General features: G+C 42.1%; 1 protein-coding gene across 2 annotated transcripts in view; it reads left to right on the forward strand.

Annotated features, from left to right (window-relative positions):
- agbl4 (AGBL carboxypeptidase 4) overlaps window positions 1-17,415 on the forward strand; it is a 366,309-nt gene that overhangs the window by 212,791 nt on the left and 136,103 nt on the right. For both annotated transcript variants that reach the window (XM_046390770.1, XM_046390771.1), the window contains exon 7: window positions 6,520-6,614. In XM_046390770.1, coding sequence (XP_046246726.1) covers window positions 6,520-6,614 — 95 coding nt within the window. The remainder of the gene's footprint in view (window positions 1-6,519; window positions 6,615-17,415) is intronic.

Genomic DNA, 17,415 nt, shown 5'->3' on the forward strand with positions numbered 1-17,415 from the left:
GTTATGTATAGCAGACCTAACTCAAGGTCATCCATGTGTTCCCACAGGAGTTATACCTGTACCCCTACCTCCCTGACACACACACACACACACACACGCATCCCACCCTACACATACAAGACCATGACCTCTGTCCACTCCCATTGGGGCTCAGGCTGTCCCTCAGTGTTCCCCTGTCAAACTGTTATCCCCACCTATTGCTGGCTTGTGACCTTCCTCACTGTCACCAGGCTTTACAGGAGCTTAGCCACAGCTGAGCTGCCCTGCTTGAGCAGACCTTCACCGTACTGCCACCCTGGGGAGTCACCCCAGTGAAAAGGCTTCCTGCATTCAGTGCTTAAATAAACAACTATTGGCTTTTAATTTGAAATAGATTTTTGACAATTATGATTTCAATATAATTATTTTGAAAAATGCAAAGTACACACATGTTATTGAGGTAGTGTGGAAAACTACAGTTAAGCCATTGCTTCTATCGGTTATGATGATATTGTACTCATCAAAATAGTTTCTGTGATCTCAGAAGGCATTAAAGTAGCTAATGAATCAGGTCCAGATAGAACCTAACAAGCATCCAGACAATCATACAAGTTGCTGACAAGAGGACAGTTTTGCCTGATTATCTCAACTATTTTGAAGGGAAAGTCAAAGTTAAGCACACCCTTAGCGTTATAATTACTTGCAGTGGAAACAGCGAATGTGCCACAACAGTAAGATAAGTCAGTCCGTAAGCTGGGATTGATGCTTAGAGAACACAGTTTGGTTATAACTTAATCTTTGCCAATGACATGAGTTTCCAAAGTAATACCCACACTGTAATAATATAAGGTAGTTTTACACCTGCTATGTTAGACTGCCCCATTAGCTTCGATACCACAAAGGTGACAGCTTCTTACGAGGATCAGTATCTGCCAGTGACACATCAGTTTCAAATGACAGCTACAACAAAGTGATGTCTGTCAGTTGAACACACGCTGCTCATGTAACTTACATAATGTAATGTCACTTCAGTTTAACAGCTGTGACATACACCAACACTTACTGTTCAGTTTGCCATTAAAAGTGAAACATTAAAATATACTGCAATCAGGAAGCCTTTAGCCACATTCTTGAAGTGCTGATTTTTAGCAATTTTGTACACATCTGCAACTAATGATTATTTTCATTAATGGTTAACTTGCGGATTATTTTCTTCATTAATCAATTGACTGTTTGAAAATAAGTGAAACGTAAACCTAGTGAAAAGTATAACAAATATCATATTTTATAAGCTCTTGTATGTTTGATTTGCAAAGTAAGCAATAACTAAATTTATCAAACATTTATAGCGACGTGAGATGTACAGTGCGATCGTTCCCTCTGAAATACACTTTTGTTCAGAAGCAGAAAGTGGCATGAAGGTTTAAGTTGAAACTCCTTAAATATTATGTAAGTATAGAATAAATGTGTTTAGTTACACTTTACAACAGCTGCACATGTGTGCTTCTGTTTGCTTATGTGTGTGTGTGTGTGTGTGTGTGTGTGTGTGTGTGGGTGGGTGCACGTGTACTGTGCTCCTGGCGGTGTCAGGTAGTCCCCAGTACTGTGGGTAGTTGGCACGCTGTGCGTCAGTGATCAGACTGATCAAAGACAACAAGAGAGGAACAGGCAGAGCTGCCAGCAGCGATCAGCCTGCCTGTCTCTGATGCCTATGGACAGGGCTTACAGATCTGCTCTGTTCGCTTGTGTTATACTGTGCGGAAACCACAGTGTAGCCAAGGTGATACAGTGAACCACAGTCTGATGATGAATGTAGGTAACCTCAACTGATACCTGATTTGTCTCAGCTACGTTGTTGTTGTTTCACTTGAACCCCTGGGCAACATTTCAAGTGTGGTGTTGTGGGACTAATAATGTTTCAGTGATGAACTGATTTTAAAGTAAAAACTCAAATTTTTGCGCCGGTCTGAGCCCCTGCTCAGTCCCTGGAGCGGTTTCAGTTTTCAGTTTCTTGCACACAGACCCATCAGCACAATGGATTCCTGCCAAAACTGTGATAGAACAATTTCCCTAAGCTGCAGGCCACCTGCAGGAACCACATATGCACACTTTTCACATTATGATCTGCCTGTACATCTTGATATTTTTGTAGCATGTGTGTAATAAAGTTTAATAGTGTAACTGTATATTTTGGTTTCTATACAGTACCAATACTTTAACAACACATGTTGACATAACAACATTTAAGCAAGAGATGTTTCATAATTATTTGAGTGAACAACAGTGAAACAGACCTATTGTTGATTTTTTTCCCACTTAATAATCACTGACTGCTTTTTATTAAATCTACAATTATGTCAATTTATCAGGTCAACAAAATGACTATTTTGACATTCAAGCAAATCTATAATTTTAGCTGACAAACCTTCAAGTGCTAATGTGGTTTCAGAGCTTGATATTCTCAGTAACAGCTTTCACATTCTGGAGACATAATTATTTTTCCGATCATTCATAATAGTCTGCTCATCCATCACCAGCATAAGGACAAAGTTCTCTCTCCCTGTAGAAGTCTTGGACTACACATTTAGAATGGTCTCTTTAATAATTTATTCAGGCTTCTTCCAGGAAGCAATGCTATCTGGCCACATGCTCGATCGATGGAGATCAAAAGACAGTGCTTGGTCCGAAATGCAATGCTATCCTGAAGCGGGACCAGCAAGGCTATTTCAGTGCCAGACCCTGACTGGCTGTTTAAAAGGTAACAAAGAGGTTAGGGTCCAAAACTTGTCTTTCAGACTGTCACCTAAAACATGTTGGATGTGATGTCTGTGCTTCCTTTAACCCCGATGTACAGCTCACACTCACAGCACACGTCCATGTGACCTTGTGCTCAGTAGAATATGTTTCAAAAGTAGAACAACCACTTTTAAGCAAAGTTTCATTTGTGGTTGTTTAAGATTTTTTTGGCTTTGCAAGGAAGTATTTCTTGAGTCATTGGTTTTGATCTACTACATCATTAAGTCTGTGCAGATAAATTATAGTTATTTGCTGCTGTGAGAGAGTAAAAATCTTACTTATTGCACCATTAAGGTTCATTTGAGTTTTGCATGTTGTAAGATTCTGCCAGCCAAAAGAGGTTCAGCTGTTGTAATACGCACAAGCTGCCCTCATGCAAGTTTCTGCTTATGACAACATCTCATTTGGAGTTATCAATTTCTGAAACGTCACAGTTTTATTTAGTCTTGTATGCAGTATTTACGGATGGGTATTGTCATCTGCATGGTGTGTGTGCGTGTGTGTCTGTCTGTGTGTGTTCTAACACCGCAGAGACACCTGTTCCAGTCTGTAATTCAGCAGTGACGGGGATGGTGGAGGGCTTTGACACGCTCCGTCGACATGACAGCTCAGATAGCATGGATGTTAATCTCTTCTAACTGCTCCCAGCCTAATTAAATCTTCCAGTGCAGCACACATGTGCAGACACATGCACAGAAATGCATACACACACATACACACGTGCTCTGAACTGGTCCTGCTTGTGCATAAATTTTAACGATCTGGAGAATCGGCCCCATAGCAGTTTGTTTGATTCCAGTTCTATGAAGTGTGTGAGACAGAGAGACAGAATCATGTTTACTGGTCAAGAATGCTCACTACAGAAATAATTTAACTCCAGCTGTCAGTAGTTCACAATGTTTGTATATCCAGTGCTAATCCAAAAACACATGTGGCGTGTACATGTCTAAAAGATTACGTGACAGAAGCTGGTCTGTGCACAGTAGACTGACAAATTAGGAATTAGGAGACTGCAGATGTAAAACTCCTAAGAGCCCTGTTGCTCTGTAGTGGCAACAGGTATTTAATCTACTGAAAGGAAAGGATCTTATATGTTCTCCAAACAGCTTTGGATGGCACTTTGAGCAAATATGACCAGTTATTCTAACTCAGAACAGACTATGGACTAGATGGAAAAAAAAAATGTAAATCAAAGAGGCAAAACTCAACATACACGAAAGAGTCTCTGCGATTTTGGAGAAGCTTCTGTAAACCATAGCCACAAAAATCAATCTAATGTGCGTGCATTTGTGATAAGAGGAGGTCTTAGCAGATGTAAACGCAAGCACAATTTCATTCAAGGATAAAATCCAAAATTGCATCAGTCCTTTTGATCTTTGCCAACAAAACTTCAGCCCCATCCCTCTAGCCACCATAGAACAGTTGGGTTATTTAGGTGCCATGAAAATACATAAAGAGATGCAAGCACAAAGAAATGGGATACACACAGAATGGGTGAAACGCCGATTTTCTTGACATGACCCCAAAAGTCACTGAGGCACTGTGAGAGTGCGTGTGTCTGTGAGTGTGTGCTTGAACCAGACTTTATAGGTGAAGCAGGGGTTGTTAAAACAGATGTAAGAACAATTCTAATGCTGTACCTGCAGAGAGCATATATATTATATATATTGTTGTTGTCAGGGAGCAGGTACTGCTCTAAAGGAATACTGCAACACTCTTGTATCTTATAAGTGGTATACGCATCTTTCCAAACTGGTCTGTGCTTGTGAATCTTACAAGGTTTTCCTACCTTGCTTTTACGCTTCTCTAAGTTCTTGTAGGCTAAAAACTGACTTTGTGATCCGATGTTTGGTCACAGGACGAACGTTTCTTTTTTAGTCTGTTTAGCTTTTGTGAAATCAGAAATCCACAGTGGGAGACTGAGACTTCTTTACCTTCCTACCTACCAGCCACCTGTCTGTGTCCTCTTAGCCAGTAGAGCCCAGTTTATTTTCCTCAGTAACTTTCTGTCCCCCACCCATATTTATCAGTGCTGTGTAATTATCTTCTGTCTGTTTGTCTCGGCCCCTGCTGTCTCTGCCTAGCTACAGTGCCCTTTTCTTTGCTTGACTGTTTCCCACCCCTGTATTGTGTATCTTTCTGCCTGCGATTCAGCCTTCTTTTTCTTCGCTATGCCTGTGTCTCTGTCATCTGTCCAGTCTCAGCTCCCTCTTAAACAGGCCGAACAAATAGATTACAAACAGTGAGTAGGGTGAAGCTAAGGAGGAAGACAATCTGAATTTGTTGTGGATAAAGAATGAGGAAGGAGGCTGTGCAGTCAAAGAAAGCCAGTAGAGTCAGAGTAAGGCTGTATTTGCCTGAGGGGAAAAGGCTGAAAAGTAGCTCTCGCAACAGATGTGCGGGGCAGTAAAGTGTAATTGAAATGCCAGCAGCAATGGTCTTATCTCCCTGCTACAGGAGCCTGCTGCCAGTCTCAACATCAGTTAGATGTCATTTTACCTAAGTCTGAATCAGCTTGCCACAATCCGCAATCCCCATTCCTCTGATGCTACGCAGGAGAAAAAGGGAGAAATGGACGAGGGGGAGGGGAGGGAGAAAGAAAAGGCGGGTGGGGAGTCTGTAATAGGATTTCAGTAGCACCCAGTTAACTTCCACCACCTGGACTTAGGTGGTAATTTGATATGCCCCATCAATAGGATTCATTTACCTCACTGCAGTATTACCATTGCCATTCATTTGACTTTTTCTAAAAAAAAAAAAAAAATATTTATTCATTTCTTTCTCCACATTTCCCTACTCCTCCTGATTCTAATCATGCATACTGGAGGTGGGAGGAAGGAGGGGCTGTTCCACACTATTTTAGCTAAAAAAGAAAGTCCTTGGTCCAGAGGAGGTGGGAAGCCAGACACCGTTGCTGTCCTCTGCGCTCCAGGCACAGCTTAATGTTTTGGGCCAGGCAGCATCCCTCTGGGGAGAACTGTAATGTCCTCCCAGATTAGAGGCTGGCTCTCCTCGGAGCTGCTGCCTTTTATCGAGAACTTTTTACAGCAACATGGGATCATCTGCGGGATATTAAAGCTGCCTTAGCTCCTCTCTGTAATGTTAATGTGTCATGATTTTGCGTGCTGTCAATGTTATCCATGGTTGTAGTGGCAACTTTAACTTCTCTTACCATTTAGGCTTTTATATTGTACGGCCACAAGGAAATGACTGTAAAGTCAGTTTGTTTTTAAATCACATATATGTACAGATTAAGGTGTTTCTGTGTTGTCAGATTCATTTCTTAATTAATTTTTTTTATCACTTCGAAAATTCATAATTAGCTGAATTAAAACTAATGCAGCTAATACTACTAAACTCATAATTCTATGATGAAATATAAATGGTGCCCTCTGGGTAAACAAACAAGCTTATGTGTATATTCAGTGTAACTCATCTGAAGGCGTTCTGTATATCTTTGAGAACTGACAAAGGTATTTAATGTCTTTCTTTCTGCACAAAACATTTGGACACACACACACACACACACACACACACATACATATATGTATATATATATATATATATATGTATATATGTATAGTATGTTTTACATTTGCAAATTACCACAGTGAACTGATCAGTGTTAAACCAACCCACTCATAAAAACATTCCTCCATAGCACTACTACTGCTCAAAAAGCCTGCTACATTTTAATTTTTTAGTGTCTTTAATGTGGCCTCAATGTTTTTCAATGTTTTTCAGAGAGTCATTTTCAATGTGGTCAACTTCTCAAAGACCAAGAGCCTGTACAGAGATGGCATGTCTCCCGTGGTCAAGTCTACCAGCAGGCCAAAATGGTAAGTGTGCAACAACATTAGTGCCAGTTCTACAAACATTATTTTAATGGGACCTGCTTTACACTTTCCATTGTGTCCTTTGTAGCAATGTAATCTGTAAAATTTTAGTCCATATTGTGGTCAGGGGAATGCTACTGGAATATTTAAAGTCTTTCTACAACTTGGAAAAACTTTTCTGCTTAGCTGTACACACAAACATGCACACACACACGCACAGACACACACACGCACACACACCCTAAAGACTGATACTTTAGATTTTCAGAGTGGATGCGTCTGGGCACATTAGCATGTGATCCATTGGTTGCCAGTATGACGGCTGACTGATGTAATAGCGCTTGACTGATGGATGCAGAGGTGTGTGTGTGTGTGTGTGTGTGTGTGAATGAATAGGTGTGGCAGGAGGGAATGGGACTAGTGCAGCGGGGTTGGCTGCTACGTCTGCCAGCAGGATGGTGTATCCAGTGGGGCGAGGAGGGAGAACAGGGTAGCGTGATGAAGTGTTTCCGTCCAAGAGGGGCCCTGACATCTGTCATCAGTTGATGGAGGGCATCTGCAGAAAAGCCAGGCATCTGCCACCCTGAGCTGTCTGCGTCTGCTAGCCTAGCACCCGCACCAATGATACCGTCGCACCGCGGTCGTAGGCTAATGGGAAGAGACAATGGGCACGACACCATAGACAGGAAAGATGAACCGCTGTCTACGATACAGCGCAGTGCAACATGATGCAGCTCAGCATGGCTGCCTCACTCTCTCTGTTTTGACTGCGTGGTGAAGTTGCAACTTTGCACTCAGAGTTTCTATGTTGTGTTTGTGAAGATATGGCTTTGTCACAGTTCCAGCCTCTGCTATTGTCTCATCTTGGGAACCATTTATTTACAGTGAAGCTGGCAAGTGCTTGCTTTAAAATTGTTGCTATTTCTTAGGTGAATGTAGTAACACTGTCAGCAAAGTTACTGTGTAGACAGCGCTGTAAAGCAAAGTTATAATCCTGTTTCTTTACTTGTGCTAAGCATTTCATGCGTTGATAATTTAATTGTCATTTTTGCCGGGGAACTGTTGTCCTTCACACACTTCCTGAATGACTGACTGACATTTGACATAATCTTGCATGTCTGAAGTGTTAATCTGGGCAGCAGCCTTGTTGGGTCATTTACTTTCCAAAGCTTTTCTTAATGTGCCTATCATGCAAACCTGTCCATGTTTATGTTTCAGTAAGCTCTCATAAATAGGTATTTAAATGACAGACACAGCAGGAGGTAACATTGCTGAGGCCCAGCGTCAATTACCTCCCCAGGCTAATACTGTTTTGACCGTTCCTCTCAGCCCTGTGCCATCTGAGAGGCATCATGTCTCATGCACTTATAGAGCAATTTTCAACTGTCTGGGGCTTCCAAAACCACAGCTGACATTGTTTGTGTCCCCATAAAATGGTCAAGATGCTTTTAACACAGCCTCCTCTATTTGACTTTCCATGAGCACAACAAAGCACAGACAGCTCCTAAAGCAGCAATCTTCTTTTTGACAGTTACAGATATGGAATAAATAAAAAGGCAGAGTGTGGAGAGCTTTGCCTGTCTGATCCAAACTCATACAGGACAGGAGAAAGAAGGTACAGAGAGAAGGAGAGATAGAAAACGGGGTGGGAGGGTGCAGAGAAACAAACACAAAGTACAAGAAAGAGGGATTACTGAGACAGGTAGACGGAGAAGAGAGAGAATGAGAGAGAGTGAGTGGGAAAAGATTGGTGCTCCACCACCCACCACCCATGTTTGTGTTTATCAAAAGAATCGTCAGTATTAGCCCGGGAGTTGAAGCCTTTATCTCCCTGTGCAGGTGCCTTATGTCCTGGGGCCCCAGCATCGTTTGGTGTTGGAGGCTGCAGGGCTTGGCTGTGGCCTGGCAATGCCGGGCGTCTCAGTGAGAGACAACTGTCAGATTACAGTCCTGCAGGACGTTCACCGCTACAGGTGGAAGGATTTGTCCTCTATCCCTTCCTCCATCCCCTTCTTTTTACCATCTCTCTCTCTCCAAGACTCCTGTAGCCCGGAGACATCAGAGCCGACAGAGCCTTGGATTTGCTTTCATCTGGTATTTAAACACAGCTACAGGTTTCTTGTTTGATATTTAATGAATGATGGATAAACTAGTTTTAAAAAAAGAGCTACAATGCCTTTTGAGTGCATGACAGATTAAAAATGGATTTTATTCTGTAAGTACACAATCTCCTGAAAAGTTCAAACATGAGGTGAGGAGAAAAAACAAAGTGGATACTCTGCAATGTATGTATTATGCTGTGTTGTGAATATCATTAAAGGAATAGCAAAATAGCAGTTTATTGTTTTAAGGATTTAACAGCTAAGACCTCATAGCGCTAGATCTGTGTTGTTGAGAAGCTGCTGAATAAATGCAAACTTGTTTCATCTCGCAAACGTTAACATCACATTACTCACCATGAATCCCAAATATATTAAATCTTCTAAATTAAATTGGCTCTCATGATTGGTAATTGACTTACAGTTCAAAGTGAAAAAAATGCCAGGAAAGTGAGAAAAGAGGCAAGAGTGTATCTGAGACAGAGAAAAGATAGGAAACCGTATTTTCTTGTACTCGTCTGTTGAAGACAACGGCCCCCTTGGTGACACTAGGTGCCAACCACCCTCCCTGCGGCCTGCTAGATGTTAGACTGCTAGAGCAAAGAATTGCCCAGCATCCTTATTTTCCGAGATAAGCTAATTAGAAAGTCAGGGAGCGTGGTGTAATGCAGCTGTTGGAGGCCAGAATGCCGTGGGGTGGGGTAATGGCAAGGATGGCTGTATGAGACTGATTGCATCAACCAACAGATGCTTCATATGGAGTCCCGCATGGAGTGAAGCAGCAGAAAAGGCCAAAGTATGGCAGGAGAAGATATTTTCAAACACTGTACTTTAGGTCAACAATTAACAGTTCTTTTATTATCAGTTAATATGAAGATTCATTCATTCATTCATTTTCTATACCACTTATCCGTCAGGGTATCCCAGCTGACTACGGGCGAGAGGCAGGGTTCACCCTGGACTGGTCAATCACAGGGCTGACACACAAAGACAGACAACCACACACTCTCACTCTCACACCTAGGGGCAATGTAGAGTAGCCAATTAATTTAATGTGCATGTTTTTGGGATTGTGGGAGGAAGCCGGAGCACCCGGAATGAGACAGAGAGAACAGGGAGAACATGCAAACTCCACACAGAAGGGCCCGGACCCGAATTCGAACCTGGAGCAGTGGTTAGCCCTGTCTTGCTATAAGGCGTCAGGGCTAACCAATGCACCACCTGTGCTCCTAATCTGAAGACTATTTTCTGAATTAATCAATTGTTCAGTCTGTGAGGTTTATCTAAGTAAAAAATAAGATTTACATGTAATCCTGACATTATAGTTACTTTAACCTCATAATCTAAAAATCATTTCTTTCTGTAATTTCTAGCTCATTAGATCCGTGATGTATAACGTCTTGGAAGTGTTCTGATGTGTGGTGTCTCTTTTAATTAGCTTTCTACTTCTTTGTCAGTCAGTGGGTGTGGATAAAAATAGCTACACCTCTAACTGAGCTAGCAGATGAACAGTCAGAGTTGGAGGAAACGAGTTGCCAAACATTGCTTCTAAAGTTAGAATCAGTCAACCTTGATCAAGGGTAAATGCTTTTCCTAACTTTTTTTATTATTATTGTTGGAGACAACACACACACAAACAAAATAAAACATAGGAGTGCTTCTGAAGAGATGGGAGAGGGTTAGACAGACAGACAGACCGACAGACCGACAGGACAATTTTGCTTTTTTACCAAAATCCTTCCTGTAAGCTTGTGATGCAACAGCATAGTGAAATTCTATTTGGAGATGTCTGCCTCTCCATCGGGGTGCGTGTTAGCAGTAATTGTTCTGTCAATCAGCACAGCTCTGGCCTGCCTTTTTCCCCTGCCACTTGTTAAGCCCTGGCAGAGGGTGAGGGGTGAGGAGAGGTGGGGTGGGGTGAGGAGAAGAGAGAGGATACCTCCACTGGCCTGTGTGTCTCACCTTGTTCACCTTTGTCTGTCTTCAGTGTGTTTTCACTTGAAAACTCACTTCCTGCCTGTTTGTCTTGTCACATTTTTGCTTATTTTGCTTATTTCCTTACTTCTTTATCTGCATTTTCTTTTGTGTGATTTGTGCCACATCACACTGGTGTTTCTTCTTTGTCAATGTATTCAGTGTTATTTTTTTAATAATTAGAATTTCCATATGTTTTACTCCAGCTTGAGTTGACTGTGTTGCTTAACTTTACAGAAGAAAATATAACAAAAACTTTTATGAGAAGAAGCCCATGGCAAACATTTTGTGTATTTGTATCTTAACATGATAATTTTTTTCATTTTTCACATATATTAGGCCTTGCAGTATGAAAGAAATTGTACTTATCAGCTTTATAAAGAAACTTTATCCCAACACCACACACACCTCCCATCCTCTTACCGCAACACTGCTGAGCCGGGCCATCTGGGTCCGAATGCAGCAAGTGTGTCACAGTAGTGATGGAGATGGTCTCTCTTGAGGACAGAGTCTCAGGCAGAAAACTGAAGACAGGCAGACTGTAAAGGTTGCATGAGAACTACTGCAGACCTCTCTGACTCCTCGCTACCTTCAGCAAGTCTGCGCTCTCCTCTTCCCTCACTTCCCCTGCCACTGAGCCACTTTGTCCAATTAACCATGTGGCATGCCTTTTAATAATAGACCTTTTAATTGTCGACAAATGAAGAGTGATGTAAAATAGCTAATAGCTTGTGCTAATTATTAGGGGAATTGAACGCTTGTTAATTAAGGGCAAACAGGACAAGGACCGGCTCGGGTAATTTGAGCAATAAAACCGAGACTAACGATTCATTTCCAAACAGACTCGCTTCATAAAAACATCAAGTCACCCCCTCCCGTCTCAGCTTTTACTGCTACCACCATATTGCCTGACCTGAATCACACACACAGACACACATGCATGCAGTCACACACATGTGTAGTATACACACAGGCATGTCATGGCTTCTTCCCTTCCATAAGACAAATCACATTTATATAGTGTCTTCACTATATCAATAACAAAGATTATTTGCTACCACAAGAGTCTCAGTGGCGTGATACAAGGTCTGAGTTGTTTCTTTAGTATTAAAACGACACGATATATTGAAATGAATAAAATCCCTGTGTAGTTGTTGACTTATATTGCAACCAATTCAAGCTGATATTTAGTACAAGAGTGTCTCATCTGTTTCCCTCTTTGCTCTTCTCCCTGTGGTCATACTTGTTAGACTCGAGGCTAAAGGAATGAAGTGGAACGTCAGCTCAAGCTTTACACATTCACTGTCTTTCTCAGGAGACCAGAGTGGCTTTACTGCCTTCTCATGTCCGTGTTTCTCAGTTTTATGATGTTTTACTGTAACATGATTTTTATTACACCTATATTGTGCCTGTGGCCAGTATCTCTGTGTGATTGCCTGTGTGTTTAATTTAAAACAGAGACCATGTTCTGTGCTGTTTCCTTGCTCTTCAAACCATTTTTAGAGTAGGAACCATAGCAATCATCCGACAGACAGTCTATGGGTTTCATATAAGATTCTTAGATTAAAAAAATGTTATATATGATGTTCCTTCTCCGTCAACATTGTCTGTGTGATAAGGGAGCTGGACAAAATCTTTTAATAAAAACCACTCACGGGAGAAAGTGCGAGGCACCCACATGCACACCTAATTATCTGTCACCAGTTCAACCACAGAGAGGAAATGGAGTGATGTACAAATCTGAGTGAATATTTGGAAGAAGGAAAAGAGAGTACCTGATGTACTGTAGCTGTGAAAATGATTTGGTAACTCTAGCCAAAATCTGGAGTGGTGTTCATTTTCTGGGGGAAATTACTTTCCCTCTCTACCTCACTCCAGTTGTCTTTAAAATCTTGAAAGAGGAAAGTGATCGCAAAGCTCTGTTTTATTAAATGAAATGGCATCTCTCTCCATTTCCATTTGTCTGTTCCATCTGGGAGTCGTTATGCTTCTGGGTTGGACAAACTGGATGCAGAGTCAGAGGGAATGAGGGAGACGCCAATCAGAACAATCAACAGCACATGCAGCTTCCTTGTGCACAGAAACTCATTAGCATGCTGCCAAAAGAAGTGAAAGAGGATTATGTGGGAGAAATAATGGGACAAAATGTAACAAATAGATTAATAATCTTCTCGATGAGGGTGTGTGTGTGTTTTTGTGTGTGAGTGTTGCATTTGCGCACATTAGGACAAGTTTCTTTTGGAGAATAGGGTAAAAAGAAAATAGATAGATAGAAAGAGAGAGTGAGGGGTATTGCGACAGAGCAGCAACTTGCTTCTGGCTCTCCATTCAACCCACAAATGACTTACCTGGACAGTTTTATGTTTGCCTGGAGGAGAATTAAAAAGGCACTTCATTTCCCCTTTTACAGGCTGGGTACGCATGTCAGCACAGCCCTCCCTGAAAGCGCTCTAATCTAAATGCTTTTGTCAGGGGAGATTTGGTAGATTGCAGCAGGCAGAGGTACAAATTGGTTGTGTCATCTTATAATGAACTAGGTGAGGCGTTGCAGTTTTTCTGCAGCCAGCAGTCCCCTGATTACTCTACTGTAAGTCAGCGGCTGCTTTTAGCATTGTAGGCGGAAGACCTCACCTTCACCCCTCTTTGTTCAGGAAGCCAGATCTCATGAACACTGCAAAATGTTTTGTTGTTGGTGAGCCCAGTGTGACACAAAGACAAATTCTTGAACAGTTCGTATTTTATACACACAGGCTCCTTGCCCCTTGCTGGATTTACATTGCATTAATAACAGCTAAGCCTGCATGCTGTGCAGAATACTGGGAGAGGTTTTGGGTCTTGATGCTAGGCTATAGGCTGTTAGAAGATTGCTGGGTGTGCTCAGCACGATGGCAAGTTGACCCCCTGACTCCAACTAAAGGATTATGGGTATCTCAGCGATTCCACAAAGCCATGTCGTCAGGTGTTTACGGGACATATTAGGACACCCTGTAGGACTGGTTGATATCTGCATTCTGTCTGTGTGTGTGTGTGCATGTGTGTGTCTGTCTGTCTGTGTCAGACGCAGTAATGAATTCTGGTGGCTCAGCTAAGTCACCAGTAGTGTGGTGCAGGTTCCAGCTCCGAAGATGCTTCAGCATGGCCAGTATTTGCAGCTGGCAGGCCCACATAACTGTTCTCCTCTTTTTAAACTATGGATCCTTGGAAGGAATCTTTCTGATCCCCTGCATTTGCCTCTATTCAGAGACTTTCTTGTTCCACTCTCATTGATACATAAACTGCCTCTGTGTAGATACACGTCCACGTGAGTCTCTGAGTCTCTCTATCTCACACACACACAAACACAGAGACAAACACATACACGTTCCATTAGCTCTCAACAGTCCTTTGTCTTAGCTAGCTGTCATTTCAGCATCTACTTCTATTACTTTCTCCACACATCTAATTCTGTGCTTTGACCGAGTGTTTTTTGGTGTCAAGATGCTTTCATGGATGTGTTGCTTGTATGATTGTATTGAAATGGGTCTCCTCTCTGTGCTGCTTGAATGCATCTGGGTGTCAGAGATGTGAGCGGTGAAATGGACTGTGAAGTTCGGGAGATTTGATTGTCTCAAAACTCACGCCTGTGAATTAATTACTGGCCTAGAGTTAAAGTTACAAGGGGAGAGGATGAGAGGAAAGAGAAAAGCAGAAAGTTGAAAAGCTGCTAACCGTAGTAGCCAAGGCGAACATTAATTATCTGTTTATAATGCAATATTCTGTAGGGAAACCCTGGTTTCAGAATAAACAAAATCCCCCCTCCTGTAGGCCCACCCTCAATGCACAGGACCCAAAGGATGCAACATGATGACCACAAAATACCCCCAGAGGTCCTGTGTCCCTTCTACTGACAGGTCAGAGCTGTTTGGCAGCACAAGAAGGACCTACAAAGTATCAAGCAGGTGGTTTTAGTATTGCAGCTGATCGGTGAATATCCTACAGTAGCATCAGGGACACCCAGTTATGTGATGGCGCCGATTGCAGCAATTCTTGCACAAAAGGCTATCATATAGTTTTTTTATCCAATGTTATTATACAGCTCCAACCTGCCATTTGGTCATTTTGGACATGATCAGAGAAATCAAGAGAATAAATATCCTTCAGTTTAGCATACAGTCATTGTGTTATTAGAGTGGCTTACTGTGGTGTTGTTTGCAGTTGTGCCTCCTATAATTCATATCATCTGAAAGAGCCCACAGTTGAATTGTCAGTCTCTCCATTTGCAAAATGGCCATCAAAAAATAAATAAATAAAATAAAATAAAATCCCATCCCTGGCATCACACAACACAGGATAAAAGCTTAAGATGACAGCACAAAGTATGGTGGACTGGCTAAGCTATTGTTTTCCTATAGAGAGAGTGACGCCACCCAGCCAGGCAGCGTGTGTGTTCTTCCTGGGTGTGTGCACGGCATGTGCGGGTTCCTCTGTGAATGTGTGCATCTGTTTGTACTCGCTTGTGTTTGTGTTTGTCAGTATGTTTGTTGACAACACTGTAGGACATCAGGGTGGGATTGCTCTGAATGTGAGGAAACAGCTCATCTGAATATAGATGGGTCCCATCTGGAGGCGGTTGGCTTTGGCCCTTCATAATTTTGTAAGCAGCTAAGCATCTGGGGCCCGCTAATGAAACTAAAGACAAGGGAAAAGGCCCTGGGCTACCGCAGGTTGCCTATAGCTGTCACGAATGGAGAGAGATAGGAATGAGGAAGAGTGGAGGAATGGATGGAAGAAGACATGGGCCAAGAGGAAAGTGTGTGCTGAGAATATCAGAGGTCTTAAAGAGACCTAGATTGCTCCTTTGAGAGAACAGGCAAGAAAGCCAAGTAGGCCATTAGAAAACTGAGCCATAAAATGAAGACACTGGTGTCTTTATTGTGGCCCATTAACTTGGAAGTTCATGCGGAGATATCTGCACTATGTGCCACTGTAATGAGCAATATAACGATGTCACAGCATAGAATGATGCACTGTTAAAAAAACACTCTGGTTAAGTAGAATTATGTTAACTACCAGAGCAGTTTCAGACCTTAATAGCATACCTGAATTTTGTGTCTGGCCTACAAGTAAATCCCAGCAGGACCTTTTCATGTTTTTTTTCTCGTTGTCTGCGTGAACCAGAAGAAAATGGAGGATAAACGTTTTCATCTACTTAAAAAAAAAAAGCAAATGAAGGAAAATGTTTGATGTGCTTCTAACACATTCATTCATCCATACTGTGTTTCTTGGTATCATAGACACTCCTGTGTACTCTGAATTGAAGTCTCTTTGTTTTTACACACCTCTTCTGCCACTTGCTTCACATCCTTTTGCCTTCCCTCCAATAATGTGGATGACCCTGAGCAACTGTACTGTCCATAGTGACTACTGCTTGTGGTTTGCTTAGGGAATGGAAAGCCATAGGCCCTTTTCTTAAACTTTATTATTATAGCTCCTTTATTCCTCCCTCAGCCTGATTTCCCAGTGGAAATGAAATGAAAAAGCAATTGATTCTCCTTTTTATTACTGTCATCTTTGTTTTGTATCCCAGAGAGTAAGATTGCCTGATCTCGGAGAGTTGCACTTTTACCCCCATCTGAAGTCACAGGGAAGAAAAACAATAACAGGGAAAATAACAATCAGCATCATAAAAAAATGACCTGTCACAATGAGCGTGTCTGAAACTGGAGGGCTGCCAGCATCCCGACACCCACCAGTTGTTTATGACGTGAGTGAATCAGTCTGGTGGTGGCCTCCACTATCTGCCAACTCCCACAGTCCAGGAAAAGAAGTTTTAGAGGAGATTAGGATCACAGACAGTGGGGGAAAGAGGGATGTGGAGAAAAGAGGCAGAGATGTACGAGGGAGGGAAAAGGGTTGTGGGTGAGAAAGACGAATGGAGGTGAGGGGATGGCTGCAAAAAAGTGGGGAATAAAGGACAGAGGAGGAGGAGGAAGGAAAAGAGGACTCCCTTGAGGTTCCTGCTAACCCTGCGGAGACATGCTGACGGGGGATCAGACTCTTCATGCACAGCGCCTCAAATCATTTATTCATCGGCTTCATTAAGAGAGAATTACAAGGCTGCTTAAGGACCCCCGGGTCACTCACTGCTCTCAGTCATCACTATTCTTAATGAAAGCCTCCAGTGTGTCCTAACTGTCAGCTGTTTATGTGCGGTAATGTTGCAGATTTTGAGGAACAATTACTGTCATCTAAAGGACAACTTTGCAACATTTGCACTGTTTAATTTAATTCAGTTATGTTCTGCTACTGCATTGTTTCATTTTTACAGTTTAACTCAGTGCAGGAGCAGGTGGATACAGTTCTGCTGCTAATCAAATGTAATTATTTATGTAGATTTTTTGTTAGTCTCATAATGACTCCTTGTGATTCATACAGCAGACAGTAACCTTCGTTAACATGCAGTGTCAGTCTCTACAGTGTCTCCTGCCTATCTCATCTAACTTCAGTTAGCAGACAGCACTGCACAACAGTGATTGTCCTCTGGACCTTCACACGTGTAATTATAACCAAGGAAGATAATTAAGGAGGCGGAGAGGAAGTCAGATCTCATCACTGAGTGAACAATGCCGTCCAATCTACTCATGTGTATTCTACTTCCTGAATTATCAGCTGACATGTTGGCGCAATCAGCCAGAAAGCTTGCTGCTTGGTTTGAAAGCCATGAATGTCAAAACACAAACCTGTAAGTTAAG

Source organism: Scatophagus argus, chromosome 6 (assembly GCF_020382885.2).
Source record: "Scatophagus argus isolate fScaArg1 chromosome 6, fScaArg1.pri, whole genome shotgun sequence".
NCBI lineage: Eukaryota > Metazoa > Chordata > Actinopteri > Scatophagidae > Scatophagus > Scatophagus argus.